The sequence below is a fragment of the Panthera leo genome, chromosome D1, assembly GCF_018350215.1.
Source record: "Panthera leo isolate Ple1 chromosome D1, P.leo_Ple1_pat1.1, whole genome shotgun sequence".
Taxonomy (NCBI): domain Eukaryota; kingdom Metazoa; phylum Chordata; class Mammalia; order Carnivora; family Felidae; genus Panthera; species Panthera leo.
Window position 1 is genome coordinate 65915705 of NC_056688.1, and position 26959 is coordinate 65942663.

Below are 26959 nucleotides of genomic sequence, written 5' to 3' on the forward strand. Positions count from 1 at the left end.
CTTAAAATTGCTCATATTAAAGGAGCTAGGTTTTGCTAACAACTGTATAATACTACCTATTTGCCTTTAGGATTTCTTATTGCCAGCTTGGGTAAAGAAATAAGATTTGTAATGATCTGTAATCCTATTTAGGATGTGCTTTATAACTTTCTAAATTTTAACAAACTTCCCAGGATTTAAAGGGTAAATGAAGTCTTTTTGACCAATTAGGCCTTTCTATTTTATATGCTAAGTTACTTGGAAAAGCATTGTCAAATAATGGTTAACCTTAGGTTGTATTGCATGTGTAAATGCTATAACTGCTCAAATATATATGAAATTCCTAAAGTTTTAATGCTTTATCACTTGATATTCTGATTATTGAAATGTGTTACAGAAATAACCGAATTTCCTTGTCAACTGCATCATAATGAACTCTCATCAGATCTTTAACAATGTCCATTTCTGATATTTTGTCACTTATAATTGTTCTTATTCTCTCACAAAACTGCTTCATCTTCAAGGAGATTCATAAAAGGGACTTTTAGAACAAATATTTGACATCTTTAAGATTAATACTAACATGGGTAAGAACTTCCAGAACTAAAAACTGCATTCAAACTGAACAAGAATTAGGAACATGGGACTAAATAAACTAAAGAAGATTATAGTTTTTGTGATTCGTTCGAAATATTGCTGGTTCTCTAATGTTTGCTCTTCCAGATTAAGTAAACTTCCTTTTGAGATATGTATAACATATCTCAAACATAGAGATGTCATAAAGTATTCATTTGTATACAATTGAATACAATATTCAATTGTATTCATTTGTATCTCCTTTTGAGATATGTATAACATATCTCAAACATAGAGATGTCATAAAGTATTCATTTGTAAACTGAAGCATTTATCTTTTCTCTCTACCTAAACCCTCTGAAATTAAAAACCTCTCAGTATTCTTTCTTTCATGGCAATTACAATTGTTTGCATAAGTTCAATAGGAATCTGTTCATCTTGTAACAGGACACCACTGGAAATACTGGTTATTTTACCAAGGCTTTAACTAGAATGTCCTATTTGAATGACATGCATAGACTCAGATATGACCCTAAAGCTTTAAGGAACCAAGGTTGAACTTATGAAACAGAACGATAACGCCCCTTGGAAATGTTGGCCTGACACCTTGTTTACAGAGTTCCCAACAGCCTTACCACGTGAGTAAAGAATGTCACTTCCTGACAGGTGCAGGAACCTCAGGATATCTTGGGGACCTTGTGAAGAGGAATTCTCCCAAATCTACAGGTATTGCAGGCATGTCTGATGGCAAGTACTTCACTTGGCTTCTGGCCTAGAGAGGCAACTAAAAGTTCAATCTGGAGATTTCTTATAAAAAGGCTCCAGCAAAACAAACTGTAAAAGATCCTTATGATCAATTGCTATTCTTGCTGAGTTTATGTAAATAATTAGGCCAAGTTTGTTAAAACTGAACTTGTACTACAAACAAAGTCTTGATTTGGCTGTTTCTGGAAATGAAGGTTTTTTGAGAGAAAAACGATGTTTCAATAACGCACCGTTATGGATGTTAAATTCTAGTTCTGATGGTCTTTAAATGTTTGTTGTTTGCCTAAACTAGACAACTTGAGGTAAAATTCAGAAAAACTGTCACAATAGCACAGGTATGGACAATCTCCTTGCTTGTCATTCTGTGAGAAAAAAGACCCCATGGACATATTATTTAAACAACTGGAAAATGGGATGGATTCCCTCAACAACTACATATAAAAAGACTTTTCTCACTGTAAACCTATCAATAGATAAAGACTATAGTATTTTACCAAATTATTCACTTGAGGCCAGGTTAATTCATAAACCTCTAAATATTGCAAAACATATCCTTTCCAAACCCAATCTGACAGTTACTAGAAACCCACCCCATATAAATCCAAAAGACCTGGTTTAGTTAAAGGATTAAAAGTCTAATACAGCAGGGGGCTTAACTCCAAAATGAAAAGGCCCCTATTGGGTCATATTATATACTCCCAATGCAGTAAAATTAGAGAGGCATTCTTCATAGGTTCCCATATCTAAATAAAATCTATACCCCCTTTACAGGGAATCAATAAGGAAACTAATGTGCCTTCTTATTCCTGTGAACCTGTGGAAAAGCTCAAATTTCTCTTATGATGGTTGTACCTTCCTTTTACATTCTCCTTTCCCCAATTTCTACTAACAATTCCTTCTTACAATGAGCCGTTCAAAAGGATCACCACAGACATGTGAGTTACAAACCAGAAAGACCAATTGGATTCCTGCTGCCTGTTCCCACTCCCATCTGAGGATGGTTCAAGTCTCACATCTAAAAATCTCACTGGCAGCACTGGCAGACACAGGGTTTGTAATGTGCTCTAACCATTAACCTGTATTTTTCTTGTTTCTATAAAAGTACATCTTATTAATTACCTAATTGCTTACTACACAAGAGTCTATAGGATGGCTGTTTACCACCTACTACACAGTTAAAGCCTTAAATGACTCTCAAAATAACATTATATTAAATACTAAAATAACTCAAATGCCTAAAACAGTTCTACAAAACAGGATGGCATTTAGATGTTTTAATTGCTGCACAAGGTAGAACTTATACTTTCATAAAAACAAAATGCTGGGGTGCCTGGGTGGCTCAGTCAGTTAAGCATCCGACTTCAGTTCAGGTCATGATCTCACAGTTCGTGAGTTCAAGCCCCACATCGGGCTCTGTGCTGACAGCTCAGAGCCTTAAGCTTGCTTCTGATTCTGTGTCTCCCTCTCTCTCTGCCCCTCCCCTACTCGCATTCTCTCTCTCTCAAAAATGAATAAACATTAAAAAAATTAAAAACAAAACAAAATGCTGTGTATACATTCCAAATTACCACAAAAATATTTCTGGATTTCTAACTGACATGAATACTCAAATTGGTGCTTTAAACATCCCTCTCTTTCCTTTAATGATTGGTTAAACTCTTGGACTGGATGATTTCTGTCAGCTACCAAAGGACTTTCATTTGGGCCAATCTTTCTAGTTATTCTAATTATGTTTTGCTATTTTCTCCCATGCCTCTCTGCCTGGTGCCAAGACTCCATCACTGCAATAACTTCAAGCTAACAGATGATCCTTTCTACTCAAGGAGGTTCATACATGTTGCCCACGTTGGATTCAGCTGCCTCTATGTTTTTGTAACCCTCCCTACATGTTCCCCAAGTGACCAATATTGACCCATACAGGTAGGGACAACTCTACGCCCCTACTCAACAGGAAGAAGCTACAGAAGATAAGGCCTTCCACCTTCAGCAACCTTAAAGATGTAATGGTCAAAATTGTTCAGGGGGGATATGATGAGGGAGTGTCAGGCAAGCTGAGGGCAAAATACAGGCTGGTACCACCACCACCGCCCCCCACCACCCAAGGTGGAATATGTGTGATATTCCTCAGACACTCCTGGCTACCCAAGAACAAAGGAAAGGGTTTTAAGTGCTTGCCATGGTAATGTGGGAAATTAAGGCAAATGAAAAATTAAATTCCTTTACTGCCTACAGCCCATTGACAAGTCCTTGAGACTGGCATAGTGACCTCCCTCTAAGAACTCAGCTGCCTCAAGGATGAAACTCTGCTGGGGTGTAAAAGACAACTTTGGCTTAACATTATCCCAATCTCAAGGATCCTGTAAATCTACTTACTTTATCTCAACTGCCCCAAGATATATGCCAGCAATCATACTCCAAGCTTCTGACCCCTCAATATACATCTGAAGGGTCTCATGACTGAGGTTTTATTAAATGGTAACAAATGGTATTTCCCTCACAACAGCTAGGCCCTCAAGTTCCTGGAAACCTTGCTTCCAAAATTCCTTGGAGACTTACTCTATCCCTGACCCCCTTCCAACCTGATGATACATAATGAGTTACCCATCATGACCCCAGTGCAGCTCTTCCTGCCCACAAGTCCTGTCCCTGTGTTTTAATAAAATCACCATTTTGCACCAATGATGCCTTCAAGAATTCTTTCTTGGTTGTCAGCTCCAGACCCCATGAACCCCCCATCACCCTCAAAACTTCATCAAGAGGACCAGGATCTAGCCTCAGCTAAGCCACTTACCAGGCATTTAATCTTGGGCCACTCAGGCTCTCTAAGCCTTGGTTTCTTGAGCTATAAAGGAGTTAACAATATCTGCCCTGTATGCTATAGGTTGCCATGAAATTCACAGGGCAATGGATTTTAAAGAGGTCTGAACACAAAGATTACCACTGTCATCCCTCCAAGTCACTCTGCTGTCGTGTTCACAAAGAATGACAGTAGGCTCTCCTTGATGTCCAGGTGAGAAGCTACCCAAATTTAGATCTATATAGCATTTACTAAGATAATATATGCAAGAGCTAAATCCAGTCTCCCACACAAGAGCATTCTTTCACTGCTCGAAAATAAGCCTTGCCCTGAACTAGGTGCTTTCTCATCTCACACTTTATTTCAGCAGGACAGCCCCCTAGCACAGACCAAGCCTGTCACAAACTCATATACAGCATCTTACCTTTTCCAGACTCACACCAGTCCTCTTAACCAAGGCTTGCAGCCGGGCAATAGTTTCATTCTCCTTGAGGAGCTCGTAGGAATGCAAAGGGGAGCCTGCGATGTTCCCATTCCTCTTGTCAGAGACAAGCTCAGAGGCCCGAAGCCTCTTCAGCTTGGAGGCACTCTCGCTGCAATGAAGGTTTCCTTCAGGGGGAATGCCAAATGCCATGAGAATCTCAGAGACTTCCTGGACAAATTCCAATTTGTTGGGAAACTGAGGCAGGTCCTCTGGCAGCTCAATGAAGTGGTTGTCAATGTCCACAAAGCAGAGGTTAGCCTGGCAGTCAAAACAGGATGAGTATGAACAACTCCAGAGCATTAAGAAGAAGCTTCAGAAAGGATAATGAACAGGAGAGGGAAGAGGAAATATTTGAAATAGGCATATATGAGATATGATATAAAGAAGGTGGGGCTCAGGAAGGAAATAGACCTAGGTTCCAATCTTCCCCTGCCACTTTCTAGGGAAAGTTACTTAATCTTCTGATTCTGTCTCCTCAGTTACAAATGTTATAAAGAGATAAAAACACTTATCTTAGAGAGGGGTAGGGATTCTGTGATGACACAGATGTTGAGCATCTAGTGCAAAATCCACACATACAGTAAATGCTCATAAAATGTTTGATGAATTCATGAATTCTTATAATAGTAAAAAGAACACCAGGAGTGAGTCAAAAAGTCTAGGTTCCATATCTCACTCCATCACTATCTCCTTTTATGACCCTGAGCATACCATCATCCTTTTCTGAGCCTTAGTCCTGATTTGTAAGATTTGGTGGCTGCTCTTACTGATTTCTGTGATTCCTTCTGGTTTTAAGGTTGCTTTTGAGAGGACCTACAGAGACAGCACTCATACACTGCTAGTGAGGTAGGTAATCTAGATTAACATAGAACAGTTTGGTAATAGCCATCTATCCTCATTTTATAGACAAAACTGACATAAAGAGGTTAAGTAACTTGTTCAAAGTCACACAGCTAGTAAGTAGTAGAACTGAGATCTAAACTCCTCTAGCCTGACTTCAGACATACACTCAAGCTCTTAACCATCCACCCTTCTCCTTAGAGGTCTTACGCGTTTCTTATTCAATTTAACTTAAATATATTATAGTTCCTATTCCCGTTGGAATTTCTTTGTAGCAATACATTAGAAAAGGCTTTTTAAAAAATATTTATCTCGGGATGCCTGGTGGTTCAGTTGGCTGAGCGTCTGACTTCGGCTTAGGTCATGATCTTGCGGTTCCTGAGTTTGAGCCCCCCATCAGGCTCTCTGCTGTTAGCACGGAGCCCATTTTGAATCCTTTGTCCCCCTCTCCCTGCCCTTCACCTGCTGGTGCTCTCACACACTCTCTCTCTCAGAAATAAACATTAAATATATATATATATATATTTATCTTATAACCATGAACCTGTCTAGCTAGCCAAGACAACTATTATTTCCTCCACTGCAGTGTTTAAATGCTTAAGAGTATTTCTGTTTTGTTCATAACAGAAATGATAATATTACCTATACCATAAATTTGAGGATTATGAGACAATAAATGTTGAGATTTATAGCTAGGCTCAAAGTACATAACAAATGCCAATTAACATTGTTATCACTGTGGAATAACTTCAATCAATGGATATCATAACAATATTACTAGGTAGAAAAATTCCATATTGAAAAGATGCTAATAATGCCCCTACTTATTTGTAAGTTTAATGTAATTTTTTTCAAAATCCCAGATTTTTGTTTTAAAAGGAGTGTCTGATGAACTGATTCTGAATTTTGCCTGAAAAAATAAAACAGCCAAGAAAATTTTAAGAAAACACTTGCCTTACTGGATTCTAATATAAACATAAAACAGTAATCTGTTGGAAAAAGAGAATCTTGGGGTACCTGGGTGGCTCAGTCAGTTAAGCGTCTGACTTCGGCTCAGGTCATGATCTCACAGTTCGTGAGTTCGAGCCCCGCGTCGGGTCCTGTGCTGACAGCTCAGAGCCTGGAGCCTGCTTCAGACTCTGTGTTTCCCTCTCTCTTTCTGCCCCTTCCCCACTCACGTTCTCTCTCCAAAATAAATAAACATTAAAAAAAAAAAAAAATGAGAATCTTGAACAGACCCATTTATTGTGGATGGATTGTTGAATAAATGTTTCAGGGACAATGGCTGTACATTTAGAAATGTTAAAATAGAATACCATACTCAAAAATAAATTTAAGATTGAAGCTTTAAATATAAAAAACAGGGGTGCCTATGTGGCTCAGTTGGTTAAGTGTCCAACTTTGACCCAGGTCTTGCTCTCACAGTTTGTGAGTTTGAACCCTGTGTCAGGCTCTGTGCTGAGAGCTCAGAGCCTGGAGCCTGCTTCAGATTCTGTGTCTCCCTCTCTCTCTGCCCCTTTCCCACTCACGTTCTGTCTCTCTCTTTCAAAAATAAATAAACACTTAAAAATAATAAAAAAAAAAAGCTACCTTATTTTCTCAAAAAGAGTATCTTTTAGAGATACAAACTGAATATATTTCAATAACATAATAATGCTGTGTGAGATCTGTTTCAAAATAATCAAGTAAGGTGAGTGGGGAGGAGGAGGGTAGAGAAAGAAAAGTGGCCATGAGTTGATGATTGTCATAAAACAATGGATGCTAGTCCCTTTACTCTTACACGTGTTCAACATTTTCCATTAAAAAAGTTAAAAAAAGTTAAATAAACCCACAAGGCGCGCCTGGGTGGCTCAGTCGGTTGGGTGTCCGACTTCAGCTCAGGTCATGATCCCGCAGTCCGTGAGTTTGGGCCCCGCGTCAGGCTCTGTGCTGACAGCTCAGAGCCTGGAGCCTGCTTTAAATTCTGGGTCTCCCTCTCTCTCTGCCCCTCCCCTACTCATGCTCTGTCTGTCTGTCTGTCTCTCTCTCTCTCTCTCTGTCAAAAATAAATAAACAAACATTAAAAAAAATTAAATAAACCCACAAAAGCATTAAAAGAAACTATAAAAAGTTACTATTCTATCTTAAGGTGGAATGGGCTTCCTAAACTTTATATAGAGCTAAAAACAAAGGTAAATACTGCCATAAAAAAATTAAAAGATAAGCAATCTAGGAAACAGTAATTGTTATGTATAACATGTAAAAGGTTAATAACCAAAGAAATCATTAAGATAAAAATAAATTCACCCAACTGAAAAGTAGAAATTGGTTATGGAAGGCAAACACAGAAGAACTTTCTTTCACCTGATTAACATCAAATATATGAAAAGATGTTCAATTTTGCTAATAATCTAAGAAATAAAAACAAAATACTTTTCATCTACTGTGCTGACAAAAGATTTACAAGATTTATAATGTCCAATGCCAGCCAAATAACAGGAAAACAAACATCTCAAACACTGTTATTACGAATGTAAACTGGCAGCACCTGGGTGGCTCAATGAGTGAAGCATCCAACTTCGGCTCAGGCCATGATCTCGCAGTTCTTGAGTTCGAGCCCCACATCAGGCTCTGTGCTGACAGCTCAAGAGCCTGGAGCCTGCTTTGGATTCTGTGTCTCCCTCTCTCTCTCTGCCCCTGCCCTGCTCTCATTCTGTCTCTCTCTCAAAAATAAACATTAAAAAAAACTTAAAAAACAAACCAAAAAAAAGGAATGTAAATGGAAAACTTTCTGAGGACAATCTTAAAGACATTCTTTTCCTGCCCAATCCAAGAACTAGAAAATTACCAGATACTTTATCTATCTAATCCTCCCCAATACCATCCCCAACCTATACATTCCCATTCCCCAGGTAACCACTATCCAGAATTCTCTATTACCTTTTTGGCTTTTGTTTTATAATTTATATATGCCTTTAAGTTTTTGCTTGTTTTTTAAATATATGAAAAGATTACACTCCTTAAGGAATGTTATGGCACTACTTTTCTTCACTCAACAGGAGGTTACTAAAATTCAGCCATTTTGTTGTATGTAGCTATGTTATTCATTTTCACTCTTATATAATATTCCACACTATGTGGATATAACACAATTTATTTATCAATTTTCCCAATGAAGGGCATTTAAGTTCTTTCCTGTTTACTGCTTTGGCATTTTTACACGTTTTCTTGGACACGGATGCAAGATCTTCTCTTGGGTATACCCTAGGAATGGAACTGCTGTGTGGTAAGCTATGCAAATGTTCAACTTTATAAAATAAGGCCTAGCTGTGTCCAAAGTGGTTATAACAGTTTATATTTTTACCAGCAATCTAAAGTGATCCTATTGATCCAAATCCTTCCAAAACTTGGTATCATCATATTTCCTAATTTTGCCACTGATTTGGGTGCATTTAATTTACACTTCTCTGGTTGCTAGTGAAAAAATGTGTATTTTTTGTGCAATACCTGTTCATGTCTTTAACCCATTTTTCTACTGGGTTGCTTATCATTTTACTGGTTTGTACAAGTTCTTTACAATCTCCTAATGCTGACTTTTGTAGGTTATATATGTTACACGTATCTTCTAGTTTTTATCATATCTTTTTATTTTAAGATGTCTTTCTCTTAATTTAAAAAATCAAATTTATCAATCTTTTTTTTAATTTTTTATTTTTTATTTTTTGAGAAAGAGAGTGGGAGAGAGGGGCAGAAGCGGGGGGTGGAGAGAGAATCTCAAGCAGGGTCCACACTCAATGCAGAACCCAGTGACGGGCACAATCTCAAAACCCTTGGATCATGACCTGAGTTGAAATCAAGAGTCAGACACTCAACCAACTGAGCCACCTAGGCTCCCTTCAATCTTTTATTTTATGGATAGTGCTTTCTGTATCTTGTTTATAAAGTCCCTACTCAGAGGTTAGAAATACATTTATTAATATTATCTTTAGAAGATTTTAAACTTTTGCTTGTGACATTTATCACTTCTTAATCCATCTCAAGTTGATTTTTGTTACAGTAGAATGTGGGGATCCTTTTTTATTTTTTCTCCTTATGGACAAGCAATTTTTCCAGCTCCATTATTAAAATGGATGGCACCTCTATGTTATATCAAAGTGCCGATCCATTGATCCTTCTATTTTTCCCCATACCAATAAGTCTTGCATCCTAAAAGAAGAGGCAGGAGGGTAACATAAGTCTAGCTAAATACAACTATTCCACAAGCTCTCAATCTATTAAAACTGCATGTTTTAACATGTCCATGCATAAACATCTGCTGGGTGCATGACTATTCAATTTACCAATCTATAATCAAAAAGGAGAACTTCTGGGGTCCCTGAGTGGCTCAGTCAGTAAACGTCCAGACTCTTGGTTTCGACTCAGGTCATATCTCACAGTTAATGGATTCAAGCCTAATGTCTTGGCTCCACACTAAAGCAGAGCCTGCTTGTGATTTTCCCTCCCTCTCTCAGCCCCTCCCCGGCTTGCTCTTTCTCTCTTTCAAAATAAATAAAGTTAAAAAAGAGAGAGAGAGAACTTTCTCTTATCTAAGATACAAAGATTAAAAGAAGAATCACTTTAAAATTCACTTTTTGTAATTCCTCCACTGAATAACAAGTTTGAGCCCTGCCTAGAAAAAGGGCCAGTGAGTGTTTAACACCTAAAAATTGGCTTTTTGTTTTTCCTGTTAAGATTTTAAAATTATAAGGGTGACTGGGTGACTCAGCAGACTACGCGTCTACTTCGGCTCAGGTCAGGATCTTGTGGTTTACCAATTTGAGTCCCGTGTTGGGCTCTGTGCTGACAGCTCAGAGCCTGGAGCCTGCTTCAGATTCCTTGTCTCCCTCTCTATCTGCCCCTCCCCGACACATGCTCTGTCTCTCTCTCAAAAAAATAATAAAACATTTTTTTAAAAAAGATTTATTTAAAATTATAAATGCTTTCACATCAAGCCATTAAAAAAGATAGTAAAACAATTAAATCTAGTCATGAAGATCACCTGCCTCATAAGCCCCGTCAGAATAAAGCTCTGTAACCCACCACAGGCAAACAATGCAATCATTTACCCCACTGGTTCTCCTCTTTTTATAGAAAAAAAGCATTTTGTTCAATTGGAAACACAGAAGCATCTAAAAATAACTGCATCCACTCAACAATGCTTGGTTGGCTTTTCTCCCACTGATGTGAGCCAAATACAGAATGTCTGTAAAGAATTTTATGAACTCCACATGCTATGTCCCTATATTATAGATACACTCCTCGTAGGAGGTAGCTAGAGGAGAGAATACAACTCAGGCACACTTTAGAGATGGGCTAGATTAGATAGGCACCTCTGAGTAGACACCAGTATAGCCATTCTTTGCAGTGTTGGGCTGAAGAAGGTAGGAATGAAAAGGTAAAGTGAAATAGGACGTCATTCAAATACTAAACTCATACATAGCCTCACACTGTTTCCTCACAGCACACTGAGGGCTCTGGCAAACAGAAGTAATTTGCAAACCTACCTCAAACTCCTCATGCACCCCTTTCCTCAGCTAAGAGGGCAAGTCCTACAAAACAGCTTGAGGGACAAGAAGCCTAAAAGAGGCACTGAACCCACATGATCAGTTTTCCTCAGTTAATTAACCTCCTGTGTTGTTTGGAAGAAGCCATGAGAAGACCTAGCTGCTCTGGGTAATAACCACATGGATCCCCCAAATCCCAGAAAGTCTCCCAAATCTTTTCCTGCAGGAGGTCACAATGCCCCTTCCCACCCTGAGTTCCCAACACCAAATCACAGCCAGCCTCACCTCTAGTCTATCTCCATGTTATTCACTGAGAGGGAGGAGCTCAACACACACACATTATTGGGAAAAAAGCTATTGAAGGAGTGTCCTGAGAAAGGAGAAAAACCATGAGGAAAGATGGACCCAAGACATAAAGAAGTAACACACACACACCCTTTATTCTAATATCCTCTGCCTGCTTCCCCTGACATATGGATGACATGACTCCTTCCTGGACTCACACAACAGCACCCAAAAGAGAAGCACAGGACAAAGAATGCCTCACAAAGGCAGCTCAGCACTTTCCCTTGCTCAGGGACAACTGAACTCATGTGTTGGTATAAAAAGAAACAAAGGGTTTTTTCACAGACTTCTGATGCCCCAAGATGAGGCAGCGACTCATGAATTCTGATTTAGGGATCCAGGAAATGTACAGTCTCCATCCCTCTGGAGAAAGTCCCTTTTATAAATCAAGCTTGCTCCACTACCCTGATGATGCGCCCTTGCACAGGCCCCTTAGTTCGGCCTCAAAGTCCCTCCAGCAGTGTAAAGATACCTCAGGATGTCCACCAAAATGTTAAAAGTAGTTATCTCTGGGTGAAAAAATTCGAAGTAATTTTTACTTTATTCTTTTTTTAAAAGGAAGGTTTTTTCAGTGTTTATTTAGAGAGAGGGAGGGAGGGAGGAAGGGAGGGAGGGAGAGTAAGCTCACAAGTGTGAGCGGGGGAGGGGCAGAGAAACAAGAGGAGAGAGAAATAATTCAAAGCAGGCTCCACGATCAGCAGGGATCTCATGACCACCAAGATCACAACCTAAGCCAATATCAAGAGTTGGATGCCTAACCGACTGAGCCACCCAATAAAGCCACCCTTTATTCTTCATAGGGGCACTGTTAGAATTTTTTACTATAAACATATCATTCGGGGTGCCTGGGTGGCTAAGTCGATTAAGCATCTAACTTCAGCTCAGGTCATGATCTCACAGTTCGTGAGTCTGAGCCCCACATCAGGCTCTGTGCTGACAGCTCAGAGCCTGGAGCCTGCTTCCGGTTCTGTGTCTCCCTCTCTCTGCCTCTCCCCTGTTCACACTCTCTCTCAAAAATAAACACTAAAAACAAATTTTTTTTAATATATCATTTATGGGGCACCTGGCTGGCTCAGTCCATAGAGCATGTGACTCTTAATCTCCAACTTTATAAGTTTGAGTCCCATGTTGGGTGTATGGACTACCTAAAAATAAAATCTTAAAAAAAAACAAAAACAAAAACAAAAAACCACCATATATCATTTGTGAGACATCCCCAAGTTGTCTTACTATAACTGTGTATCATTTGTGAGACATCCCAAAGTTGTCTTTCAGAGATATTATTTATTAGTCTTCATTCATTATGTATACCTTTCATGGTGCTTTACTCCATGAGAAAGTCAGTTCTCCCCAACTTAAAGTTCCCCATGGGGAACTATCCAGGCTCAGATATTCTACAGGTTATCTGCTAAAAATCAAGGTAAATATCCAGCTACCAAATACCCCACACAAATATGTCACCCTCAGAGGGCCAGTCTGGATGAAGTGGGACTCTGAAATCCTAGAACTACTTATTAAGTATGCACAGGTATTCCACATGCCTCCCTTTCCCAAGCAGACCACAAGGAAAGGCAAAGGATGTAGCAATGATGGGGAATACTGCAAAAGTGGAAGCAGCAGCAACATCAGAACAGAGTGAACTTTTGGGTTTCTCAAACAACACTTGGTTTCTCAGTCTCACCGAATCCCCCAGTTAAGAAAATTGCTGCGCTCCTAGCAGCCTCTTCATATACCCATATACATGAGGCACCCAAAAAATGATGCTGAGGGATCCCACAGGGAACAGAACTTGCCCCAAACATATGTCAAGTTGGTGCCAAAGATAAAAATAAAACTGAGAAAAGTGGCTTCTTGCCTAGAGTCCTACTCATTAGACTGGTAGGTAGCACACCTCTTTAGGTTTCCCACCTTCTACCATTTTTTGTTCTTATTCTTATTTTGACTTTACAAAATTATAATTAGGTTTACTATGAAGAGGTGTCAATTTAAATTATGCCTTTGTTTAAACCATCAGGAAGGAGCACCTGGGTGGCTCAGTTAAGCATCCTAACCAACTCTCAATTTCAGCTCAGGTCATGATCTCATGGTTCAGGGGTTCGAGCCCCACATTGGGCTCTCTGTTAACAGTGCAGAGCCTGCTCAGGTTTCTCTCTCTCTCTCTCTGTCTCTGTCTCTCTCTCTCTCTCTGCCTCTCCCCTACTGGAGAGCATGCTCTCTCTCTCAAAATAAATAAATAAACTTAAAAAAATAAAACAAAGCAAACAGAAACTCCCCAATCTCCAATCTTCGATAACTACTCTTCATGTGTATTTACCAGTAAAACAGACAAACATACATAAAAACCTAATACCCCAACTCAATGATTTTCTCTATCATTTAGATCTTTTCTTCCTTAATCAATCTTGTCCTACTCCAAACAACACAAAGCTCTATAAAACCAAAGAAGCAAAGGGGGTGGAAACAGAAGAAGCTACGAGGAAGACATTTTGATTGTAAAACCAAAGGAGAGAGAAAAAAAAGAGATGCATTTGACTATAATTTAAATATTACAGGTGTGATCTAATTATCAGGGTTTCATCAGGGATGCTGCCCAGACATGCCCAACGACATGAATGAAGCTCAGAAACAAGCCCGTGAGACTGTTCTCTTCTTTGGAGGTCTCCTTACTAATACTAATATTACTCAATTATGCAAAAATCTCCCTCCAAAAACATTTTGATGAAGTGAGGAAATAAAGCCATGTTAACACCAGTGTATGTATCCTCCAAAGTCTTGTTCCCAGGCCTTTCTAATGACTGAGAAATTCAGTGTACGAAAGCCCTTTCCCCAAGTAGTTTCATACCAGCCACAAAAGGACATAAAAAGGTAGACCAGTTCTATGGATAATTCCAGAAAAATAAGGGGCGCCTGGGTGGCTCAGTCAGTTGAGCATCCGACTTCAGCTCAGGTCATGATCTCACAGTTTGTGAGTTCGAGCCCCACGTCGGGCTCTGTGCTTGACAGCTCAAAGCCTGCTTCAGATTCTGTGGCTCTCTCTCTCTCTCTCGCTCTCTCTGCCCCTCCTCTGCTCACATACACACACTCTCTCTCTCTCAAAAATAAATAAACATTAAAAAAAGAAAAAAAAGAAAAAAAAAAGAAAACAATCTTATTTTAATCATGCTTTAAGTATATTTTAGAATAAAGTAGAAAATAAACAAGTAAATACATATTTTTAATTAATTCTTTGGTATTTGAAACAATAGGAAAGAGGAGGAGACCATCCTCATAGCAAGAGAGGAAAAGCATCCTCTCAAGGTCTTCCTTATCTTGAAAGGAAAGTTTTCAAAGCTGGTTCAGCACCACAAGAATCACTATGATCAGGTCAACTATTACATATAAACTTGGCCTATAAAAGAAACTCACTGATTTATTAATACTTGGTGTAATGAAGTAATTATGAAATTATATTATGTGGGATTTCCTTAAAATAATAAGGGAATGAGAGGTATAGAATTAAAATGCAATTTAGGGGCACCTGGGTGGCTCAGTCAGTTGAGTGGCTGACTCATGATTTGGGCTCAGGTCACGATCCTGGCATCATGGGATCAAGCCACACTCAGCATGGAGCCTGCTTAAGATTCTTTCTTTCTTTCTTTCTTTCTTTCTTTCTTTCTTTCTTTCTCTCCCTGCCCTTCTCCCCACTCAAGCTCTGTCTCTCTCTAAAATAAAAAATTTCTTAAATATAATTTAATATGTATAACTGCTGAAGCTAGGTGGTAAGAACACAAGAATTCATTATGCATTGTGTATATTTAAAAGTTTTACATAATAAAATGATTTTCTAATAAATGTCTTGAAAAGTATGTAAAATACTGGCTTGAAAAACTACATATGGAGTGCCTGGGTGGCCTGGTCGGTTAAACATCCGACTCTTGATTTTGGCTCAGGTCATGATCTCACAGTTTGTGAGACGGAGCCCTATGTCGGGCTCTGTGCCAACAGCATGGAGCCTGCTTAGGATTCTCTTTCTCCGTCTCGCTCTGCCCCTCCCCCACTGGCGCACATGTGCACTCTCTCTCAAAATAAAAATAAACTTAAAAAAAAAAAGAAAAACTGCAAATGAAAAAGGCAATTCATGATAGTATAAACACAGGGATTACAATGTATGTATGCCATATAATAAAGATGACAAGTGTTTCTGGAACAACATAAACTAAGCTAAATGTTCATCATTTTTACTTATTTCCTGGAAAGTAATTTATGTTCCTCAAAATAAAATAAAATAAACTTGGTGACACCACCCTGGGCTCATCCCAAAGCCATCCTCCCTCCAATCCTGGATTGGGACCAAAGGCACCAGCACTCAAGCTCCGCATTCCTCTTACCTCTTGAGGCAGCTCCAGCTTTGACCGGTCATCCAAGCCATTGGAATGCAAGCCCATCAGGTATGGAACAGGAGCATCTAAAAAATGTAGGAGAGAAGCCGGGAGAATAGGGACATAGACATGCTGCCACTGGAAAGGAAACATGAGAGCTGTAATTGTCTCCGCCACAGTCATCAGTCTCTGGTAATCTAGGTAAAAACAAAAAACAAAAAACAAACCAGTCAAAAACAAAGCACCTGCTTGCCAAATAACAAGTTAAAAACTTCAATACAATTTCACATTTAGAAACAGTCAGGATAAACTTCAGCAAGGGTATGCTCAGAGTGTGATTCCCTTGTGGGTACCAGAAAGACAACCCAGAGACCTCAGTGGACCACAAGCTGAAATTTAACCCTCACATACAGGTTCTCACAAGTGATAAAATTTAGTGTGGAAATACAGTAGAAATCCTAAATACCACCTTGCTCCAAATACTAAACCAGAATGTTAAGTAGATTCTCTTAAGTAGAAAGGGGTTGGGGAACTGGAACAACAAAAAAAAAGGGTCTTCATTCAGCATGGAAGCCAAAACAGGCTCTTTTACCACTCAGATATGTCTGCAGCCTATAAGGAACTAATGTGAGCTCTGCCTTCAAGATCAAGACCAAAGAACCACACAGCATGCAGCAGCTGGTTTTCTACACTAGCCAAGTCTGTCTTTCACCTGGAACTTTTCCTCAATGGGAACAGCACAAATATGTCATTTTAACAGATCAATGAAAAGCTTCCCGAGGATATGAAAGACTCAAAACATTGACTTTCAGGCCTCAAAACTCTTAACTCTAGGTCAGGGATCTTAGTTTGGGAGGAAAGGCTTGTGTTCAAAGTTTTGCTTTCCTTTAGAACACAATTTCTGGGCATGTTTTACAAAACAATAAGTAATAAATACACTGGCAAAGCCAATAAAATGGACAGTTACAAGTAAAATTTTAAAAATTATTCTTCACAGGGGCACCTGGGAGGCTCAGTCAGTTGGGCAGCCGACTTCGGCCCAGGTCATGATCCCATGCTTCATTGGTTAGAGCCCCGCACTGGGCTCTGTGCTGACGGCTCGGAGTCTGCTTTGGATTCTGTGTCTCCCTCTCTCTCTGCCCTTCCCCCACTCGCACTCTGTCCCTATTTCTCTCAAAAATAAATAAACATTAAAAAAACTTTTTTTTAAATTACTCTTCACAAATGGTAAAATGGTTTCAGGCATTTAAGGACAAAGCAGGAACATAAATTTTAAAATCATGAGTAATATCCTTTGGAATGGTTGATTTCAAATGAGCTTTCATTAGGGTTAAAGTGGTTTCATATACTAAAAACCCACCCCATCATTTAAACAAATCACAGCTTGGTTCATAAAAGAGTTATAAGTAACAAAAAGCTTTCCAGAAAATGAGGAAGGTTGAGTAAAAATGAACAAAAGCTGATATGTACCAACTATGTAGAAGTTCAGTAAAGTACCCTACATTTGCTCACTAATAAAGCTTTGAAAGCTGCCTATCACCTTACTCTCAGCTAAGCAAAAAAGAGCATGACCTACAAATAGTCTTTTAACTAGTAATGCAAATAAATAGAGATTAATGACTAAAATTTCATTATGTTGAACATTTTAAAGGTACTACAGGAAAATGCCTCATATGCTTCTTTGGGGAAACTAAGGCACTTGACAAATGAGTGATATAACCAATCAGTGCATAAAAGTAAACTCAGAGATTTGATCATCAATTAAAAAAAAAATGGTTTAGCAGAAGGACAAAAGAACATGAGCTTCTCATATTCACTAAAGATCAGGGCAAACTAATAAGAGTTCAAGGAGAGAGTCTGTCTCATTTTTCATTGTGCCCACACAAAGCATGGTCATTCCTGTATTAAAAACTATTTAGTAAAAGGGTGCCTAAGTGGTTTAGTCGGTTAAGCACCCGACTTTGGCTCAGGTCATGATCTCACAGTTTGTGAGTTCAAGCCCCAGGCCAGGCTCTGTGCTAACAGCTCAGAGCCTGGAGACTGCGTCAAATTCTGTCTGCCTCTCTCTCTGCCCCTCCCCCACTTATGTTCTGTATCTCAAAAATAAATATTGAAAAAAATTTTTTTTTAATATTTAGTAAATAAACTTTTTTTAAAAAAACTTTGTGAAGATTCTCCACCTCATTCAAGCAACAACAAAAACATTTCCCAAATTAAAAAAAATAAAAAGCAATCTTTGAAGAATTAAATTAGGTTTTATATAAATAATATAAATAATTTCAGAAAAAGTATTTAGTCCCACATGAAAGTAAACAAAAACTGAGTAACAAAATTTACACCATTGCAAGCTCTATCTTCAGTCTCTTCTTCACCTGATACCCCAATTCCATGGGACACCATACAACTTACTATTTTATCTTTCTGCTGAGATTCTTCTGCTCAATGACTACTCCAACAATCATTATTTTTTTAATGTTTATTTATTTTTGAGAGAAAGAACGTGAGCAGGAGAGGTGAAGTGAGAGAGGGGGATAGAGGATCCAAAGCAGGCTCCACCCTGTCAGCACATAGCCCAGTGTGGGGCTAGAACCCAGGAACCACGAGACTGCAACCTGAGCCAAAGTCAGACGCTCAACCAACTGAGCCACCCAGGCACCCCAATAATCATTATTAAGACAAATTCTCATGATTCTCCAGATGAGACTTCAATTCTTATATTCTTCTACATGTGAATGTCTGTAAATAATCTACTCAAGAGCAACAATCTTGAGAATCTCAGACATCCTAAGAATTTATTTTAAAATTCAAAATTAAGATGAATCAAAAGAATGTAAAAGCGTGGGAGAAAACCTTCAAGTGGTATTTAAAGCTGGTTTAGTCTTACTACTATGTCTGAACACTGGCTCTCAAACACGTATTCTGAATAAATATTCATTGAAATATCCCACCCCCATTTTCAGTGTGTGTACACACACACACACACACACACACACACACACTTCTGAATCTTAGGGGGTGGGGGGCAGAGGTACCAGAGGTCTTTTTAATCATGAGAAAACCAAACAACTTCCTCCTTCCTTTACCCAAAGTCAGTAAAGCAGGTGTTTTATGTGGCTGGCATTTCTGGCATGTCTGCTCAGGGACAGTAACATCTCACAGAAGGCCAACAGACAGTCTAAGTAAAGGAGTCCCAAAAATGCCTCTGTCATGAGACTTCCTGGCACTGGACTACTATGTATGGTTCCTAGCTGCAGTGTCTGGGAACATCTGCTCTATAACCATAACACAGAGCATGCTAGAGTCTGAAGAAAGAGGCCTTCTCTGCTCCATCAAAGCAAGTTTTTCAGTATCACAGAAATCTAGTTCTGGTTTTTCCCTACTCTTCAGGATAAATGTAATCTAGCATCTAAAAGTCAGACCACTTATTTTTGTAAGAGTGGATAACTTTATTTGCTTCAGATTGAAATCTCTGAAGAATTCCTTGTGATGCACTTGAAATTATGGGATTCTTAGAAACAAAACACTTTTTGAGGTCAGACATAATCTCCTCTCAAGACTAAGCTGCTTTCCATTTATGTGGCTTAACTTTATTGATACTAGAAACGTGGAATTGTACGGCCTTTCTGGTCTATGTGAGTTCTGAGTTTCTTTTTCTCTCTATATTTATATTTTAAAAAGCAACATTCCACCTGAAGGATGGCCTAGCAAACAATACCTCAGGGTTCCAGTAATCTGTGGTACCCACACTAGGATGCTGACCTCCAAGAGCTGTATGCAATAGCAAAAACCCGTTTGTGTACACAGCACAAATGATCAAATCAGCACTTCCTTTGCCATTGCCTGTGTCTGTGCTCATCATTCCAAGAAGGCAAAACCAATAAATAGGATGCAGCTGAAGGTCATGTGCATCCAAACCATTTCAAACAATCAAATCAACTGGAAACACTTCAGCTCTAGACAACTGTGTTCTCTTATGGCTCCCCTAACATTAACTGAGCAATTAATTTTAACAAAAAGAGGTAATAATGCAAAGCATAGTGGGATTACAATGACCACTGCTTCGTGGTGAGGAAGGAGGGAGGAATCTGCTTGTCTTTATGACTTGTCTCTGTGCAGAGAAAGATAATAGCTTTGGGAACACTCTACAGATAAGTCCACTCCTAAACAATCTACAGGGCAAGTCCTGCACATTAGAAACCAAATCATAAACTGCCCTTGCATACTCACACTTCTGTGAAAACTATATGAACAAGGATGTTTCTTGTGTATTCTTTCTTCTTAGGAAATAAACTAATCTCTATGTCCAATATCTCCAAGATCCATTATTAAAGAAAGTGCAAAACAATGATTAGCATGCTCCCATTTGTGTTGTTTCTAAAAAGCATATATGCATGATTATGTCTGGAAGGAAACAGGAGACAGTGGTAATCTCTCTAAAGGATAACCAGGGGTACACTTCATTATATAACCTTTAGCAATGTGTTAAAATTCCTATCACATAACTGAAAAGCTTTTTTCTAAGTTTTAATATACCATATTTAAAACATATACATATGTATATTAAATTTTAGCATCAATTTTTAATATACCATACATGTATCATAATGTATATGTATACTTTAAAGAACATTACAATTAATACATATGTACTCAACACTTAACATAAAAATAGTTAATTGCTTAAAAAAATCTAGGGGGGTGGAAGGCACTAAGAAATTAAGAAGTCACTTCATAGAAATAGAATTCTAGGTGAAAAAGGGAAATTTTCAACGTTCTTTGCCTTGTTTGCCCATACATTATTTATTTGTTTTTTAAAAACTACTTATTTATGGGGCACCTGGGTGGCTCGGTTGGTTAAACATATGATTCTTAATCTTGGCTCAGGTCATGATCTCAGTTTGTGAGATCGAACCCCGTGTCAGGCTCTGCGCTGGTGGCACGGAGCCTGCTTAGGATTCTCTCTCTCTCTCTCTCTCTCTCTCTCTCTCTGCCCCTCCACCGCTCTTTCTCACACACACACACATGCACTCTCTCTGTCGCTCAAAATAAATAAATAAATAAATAAATAAATAAATAAATAAATAAATAGACATTTTTAAAAAACTATTATTTTCACTAGGGATATACAAGAAACTTGATCTCTTGCTAGCACCGGTGGGAGAGAGGAAAGGAGAGTTCATTGTATTCCCTTTGGAATTGTTTTGATTGTATGCCTTAAGCAGCATGCATTACTTTTGCAATAAAAACTAATGTATGCTTATCAAAAATCAGTTACATTTGTTACAAGACTTATCTGCGCTAGTTCAACTAGCGCACATAACGTATCTGTGTACACAGATAAATTATATAATTTAACCAAATATTATGTAAATAAATGGTGAAATGAGGACAAAAAAAAGAATTTTCTCTGAAAACAAAATTAAATGCTTTAAAAAGACTGAATAATGCAAAGTGGCTAAAAAATACTATAATTGAATTAGGCATATCATGAGGCAATTAAGCACAAAAAACTAGGGAAAACTACAAAAATCTACAGGTAGTCTCCATTCCAGTTCTTTTGTAGAGTTCATTAAGTTCTCACTCCCCTTTAAAAAAAAATGTATCTGGAAAACCTAGTTAATGAATTATAGGTGTGGTTTATGCAAGAAAAACAGTGCAGACATTTGATTAGTGGACCCATAATCCAAGGAAATAGCTAGACCCTTCATCAAAAGACTAGTGACTATACAATCATGTTTTACACTAAAATACAATGTTTAATGGATATATGTATCATTTTTAGGATTCTCAGACTGGAATGACTTTTCCAATTATCCAATCTACTACCCTACTAACTCAGATAAAAAACTTCTGCTCTATGTACAATTTTGCCCCAACCAGTGAATAATATGCTATTAAAGGGGCACCTGGGTAGCTCAGTCAGTTAAGTGCCCAACTCTTGATTTTGGCTCAGGTCATGATCTCGCAGTTCGTGACATCAAGCTCCATGTCAGGCTTGGCGATGACAGCATGGATTCTGCTTGGGATTCGCTCTCCCCCGTGTCTTCCCCTCCCCAGCTTGTGCTGTCTGTCTCCCTCTCTCTCAAAATAAATAAATAAACATTTAAATATTTTTTTAAAAATAAGTTATTTTAAAAAGCTATATATGGACCAAAGAACAAATATCCAGGAGTAGGTAAAATGATCTGTACAAGTTAAAAATTCCTAAAAATGTCACTTCAGTCACCCAGTGGATTATATTTTGAGATTCTTACAATTTTGCCTGCATTCTTTTTCCTTAAGTAATGCTTATTTTCTATTCAGAAGGCAGGACAAGCAGCAGTCAAAACTAACTGAGTGGTGATGACATGTTTTTGGAAGTCCAGAGTGATTTTCATCTACCTAAGGCCTTTGAATCATAAATAAAAACTATTTCAAGAAATCCAACCTGAATTGTTTAAAGTACTCTATTAATACAGAACATAACCTACAGCCAATAGAAGGCCACTGCATTTTATGGTCAGCCATGCTCAACAATGTCCAGGAATTTTTTGGAAAAAGCTTTTTCTTGACCTTACTGTAAACATGACTTTGGATCCTGAATTCCATTTGATTCTATACACAAATCTTCTAAACTGCCTTCAAACCTCTTTAAAATTCTTATTATGGATACAATAACCCATATTCTTGGAAAATAAGAAGAAACTCTGATGGAAAAATGTCACCTTTCATATTTCTGGTTTTAATCCTCCTTTTTCCACCTCTATAACATTCGCACTTCATTACAGGTATCTACGCTACTGAATAAAATAAAAATCGGGGCGCCTGGGTGGCGCAGTCGGTTAAGCGTCCGACTTCAGCCAGGTCACGATCTCGCGGTCCGTGAGTTTGAGCCCCGCGTCAGGCTCTGGGCTGATGGCTCGGAGCCTGGAGCCTGTTTCCGATTCTGTGTCTCCCTCTCTCTCTGCCCCTCCCCCGTTCATGCTCTGTCTCTCTCTGTCCCAAAAATAAATTAAAAAACGTTGAAAAAAAAAAAAAAATTTAAAAAAAAAAAAAAATAAAAATCTAGGGCGCCTGGGTGGTTCACTCAGTCAGTTAAGCATCCGACTTCAGCTCAGGTCATGATCTCGAGCTTTGTGCATTCAAGCCTCACATCTGGCTCTGTGCTGACAGTTCTGAGCCTGGAGCCTGCTTCAAATTCTCCCTCTTTCTCTCTGCCCCTCCCCTGCTTGTACTCTGTCTCTCTCAAAAATAAGTAAATAAACATTAAATATATATATATATATATATATATATATATATATATACACATATATATATATGTAAAATAAGATAAAATAAAATAAAAATCTATGAGCCCATATAATAATAAACAAAGGAGAATGAATGTTATTCCCTATAGTAAAATGCCAACCAATAAATATAGATGTAGCTAGAAAAATCACCATTTTGTAACCATCATGGTAATAACTAATTCAGATTAGAATCATTAATGGATGTTAAATCTACTGGGCAAACTTCAAAGTGGAGTAGTATGCTTACATTGCTTCAAATTAACTCCCCACAAAGTACTTATTAATTACAAAGGGAAAAAGGATAACTTTCCAGTTAAGAAACTTGGCAGGGGCGCCCGGGCAGCTCAGTCAGTGAAGCATCCGACTTCAGCTCAGGTCATGATCTCATGGTTCGTGGGTTCTAGCCCTGTGTCGGGCTCTGTGCTGACAGCCCGGAGCCTGCTTTGGATTCTGTCGCCCTCTCTCTCTGCCCCTCCTCTCCACTTGTGCTATGTCTCTGTCTCTCAAAAATAAATAAATGTTAAAAGAAAAAAAAGAAAGAAAGAAACTTGGCAGACATAACCTTAACCAAGTGATCAAATGAACATTACCAAAGATGGGCAAACTGACATCAAGTGCCTCCTGATATAACGCACTGAGAAAATCACAACATCACTTTTGTGTATTACAGCCAAAAGTTATATAACCTGAGTCTAATCATGAAGAAACATCAGACAAACCCAAATTGAGGGACATTCTACAGAATGCCTTGCTACTCTTCAAAAATGTCCATGTCATGAAAGACATGAAGAAGTAACAAGTAAATGTAATGCATGTTACTCAACTAGATCCTGGATCAGGAATTAAAAAAAAAAAAAAAAAAATTATCAAAGCAGACATTATTGGACAATGGTAGAACCTGAATAACAATATTGTAACAATGTTATGTTTCCTAAATGTGATAATCAGACTATGGTTATGTAAGAAAATGTTCCTGTTCTTATGAAATGAAAGCTGAAGCATTTAGGAGTCAAGGGCCATGGTGTCTGCAATGATTCTCAATGGTTCAGTTATGTGCACACATATACAGAGAGAGAATGATAAAACAAATGTGGCCAAATGTTAACAATTGGTGAATTGTGGGAGAGCATACAAGAGTTCTTTGAACACTTCTTGCAACTCTTCCATAGCTGGAAACTACTTCAAAATAAAAAGTCAAAAAACTTAAAACCTACAATGACTATGCACTCAGAGTAACAAAGTCCTTATGAGACTATAAAATCTAGGGGCACCTGGGTGGCTCAGTCGGTTGGGTGTCCGACTTCAGCTCAGCTCATGATCTTACAGCTCGTGAGTTTGAGCCCCATGTCGGGCTCTGTGCTGACAGCTCAGAGCCTGGATGGAGCCTGCTTCGGTTTCTGTGTCTCCCTCTCTCTCTCTACCCTCCTCTGCTCATGCTCTGTCTCTCTCTGTCTCAAAAATAAACAAACATGAAAAAAATTAAAAAAAAAAAAATCTAGGCTGCTGTTAAGTCTCTAATATCTGCTTCTATATCCCTGCTCTCTCACTCCATTCCATCCACACAATTTTCTCACTGTTCTTGAACATAACAAGCACATTCTTGTCTCAAAACCTTTATATGTCCTGTGCCCTTTGCTTAGAATATTTTTCTTACAGATATGACATGGGTCACTCGGAAAAGGCTTGAACTAATCACTCTGTTAAAATTGGAACTTCCCTTCTCCAAATACCATCCTCTTTCCTGTTTTACTTTTCTCCACAGACCTTATTAACACCTTACACACTATAAACTTTATTTATTTATATAATCACCTCTTCTTCCCCACTAAAATATCAGTTCCATTATAGGAAGGGTTTTTATCTGTTTTGTCCATCACTGTGTCTCTAGACCCTGAAACAATGCCTGGCACACACTAGGCTCTCAATAAATAAGTACTGAATGAATACATTTTATGTTACTCTTCTGGTTCATTTAATAAACATCTGTTTCCTTCTGATCTACTTTACTGTTTTGTCCAAATCTGCTGCTCACATTCAGTTCACTTCTCATTTATAAAAAACAATTCAGTTATAACAAACAACAGAAAGAAGCAGCAACACATTCTCCTTTTAGCAAATATATTTTTTTTCAAATATATGAAGGATCATTGTTTGTGAATCCTCAGTTTTACTGTCAGGCTGTGGAAGGGGCAGAAATAACTCTGCAGAATGTTGGAAAGTCAGCTTCCCAGAACCATCACCTCCTACCCCTCTTTTCAGCATCAACTAGAAGGGATGTCAGAAAGCAGGAATCCCCTCCTAGACTGAAGTGTCCAGCAAAAGGCCATGGTGATGATAGCCAAGTAAAAACTGTGACCCTCTTGTGTTCTATCGGTTTTCCATCTACCACCTACCTGCAAAAGATCTGAGTTTCGCTCAAATTTTAACAGCCCTGGACCTTTACCATCAGTGCCACTGCATTTGATACGGAAAGAAGGGAGGCCCTATGCAGGGAGAGAACTCTAGTAAGCACTGACTTACGCTGTGAGTAGAGCAGGATTTGAAACTCCAGAAGAGCACAAGTAAAAAGCTGAAACACATTTTCCACCCCAAGCAGTTCAAAGACCTCTCTGACAGGAAAGTCAAATAAGGGAAGCTCATTAGTACTTGGTCTCTGGCAGATTATTGGCCCATAAACTCCAGAAAATTTCAAGGACCGGCCAGGAGGTGGAAGTGGCACCTCATAGAGTACATTGTATATGTAGCTCTCAAGGGGCAGTGGAGGGGGCTGAGGTGAAGTGACTGCCTGGTGAAGTTGTTCCAGCACACTCCGGCATGCTTTCATAAAGGACATGGGTGTTATGAGGCAAATGCACTTAGAGACGTAGAGCGTGTCCCGGCTAATGTCATAGGAGTTGAAGCGCTGAAGCTTAGTCCCAGGAGTGCCTTCACCATCGTCCATGCCACTGTCATCTTGGCCATCAGCAGACGGAGAATGTAGGATATCATACTCAGCATTATGCATGTGGTAGAGGGTCTGCATTGCACTGCAGATCTGTTTGCTAGTCACCTCCTCATAAAATGTGAGGGCAAACCCAAATGTCCGAGAGCCATCCTCCCTTGTGATAATAAAGGCATGGAACTGGGGCTCCCTGGGATCAGCCTGGGTCTTGAATGCCAGCCCTTTGGGCATGCATAGCTGCAAAAGACAACAAGGAAACAAGTGGTGAGAACTCACTGTTGGTCCTCTTCAGAATACCATCGCTATTGATTTACTCACAGAGTACCTATTATGCTAGGTGTTTGAGAGATCAAGATTAATACAGGAAAAGATCTGTCCTCAAGATCGTCAATTCTAAGACGTGCAAGTAAATAAAATTACAATGCGGTTATCAGGGCTATCCAGAAACAAAGTGCTAGGGTAACACAGAATGGACAACTCAACCCAAAAACATCAGAAAAGGCTTGTTGATGAGGTTATGTTAGAATTCATGAGGTAGACAAGGGAGAGAAGGGTATTTCAGGGACAGGGAGAAAATGCCCAAAGATAAGGAGGTAAGAGAAAGCTTGGAGAATTTAAGTAGGTGGTTAAGCATGACAGCATTTATTGGGAAAGGATGCTAGAAATATACCTAAAAACTAGACAGATAAAATTTTGCACCTAAAAATAAACATAAAGTTTTAGATTCTTATCAGCTCACAAAATTCTGCCATCAAGAGAACCTTCTCTTTTCACAGAAAAAAGGGAGCATTGCACATAAAGGAGATGACATAATCAGGATAAAGATGCAGTTTTTTTCACTTTAACTCAGATGGGTTATATAAAGAAACTTGGATAGCTAATCAACTGACCTACATCAATTGGTCCCCATTTTCCAGGCTTACAAAAACCAGGCTATACAAATGATCTACCAGCAGCCTGGGTTAACAAATAAAAGGATATAACATATAACCTTATGGTATATCCATTACCTTTGGACTTGACTTCCCAAAACCTAGATGTTTCTAGAATACAGCATGTCAAAAATAAAATAAGCACT

At 38.7% G+C, this 26959-nt stretch overlaps 1 protein-coding gene across 3 annotated transcripts in view; it reads right to left on the bottom strand.

Moving 5' to 3' along the window:
* The window catches only part of DENND5A (DENN domain containing 5A), a 119126-nt gene that overhangs the window by 51467 nt on the left and 40700 nt on the right, over positions 1–26959 (bottom strand). For all 3 annotated transcript variants that reach the window (XM_042904571.1, XM_042904569.1, XM_042904570.1), the window contains exons 4-6: positions 25461–26118; positions 15676–15863; positions 4542–4859 (exon numbers count right to left, since the gene is read on the bottom strand). In XM_042904571.1, coding sequence (XP_042760505.1) covers positions 4542–4859; positions 15676–15863; positions 25461–26118 — 1164 coding nt within the window. The remainder of the gene's footprint in view (positions 1–4541; positions 4860–15675; positions 15864–25460; positions 26119–26959) is intronic.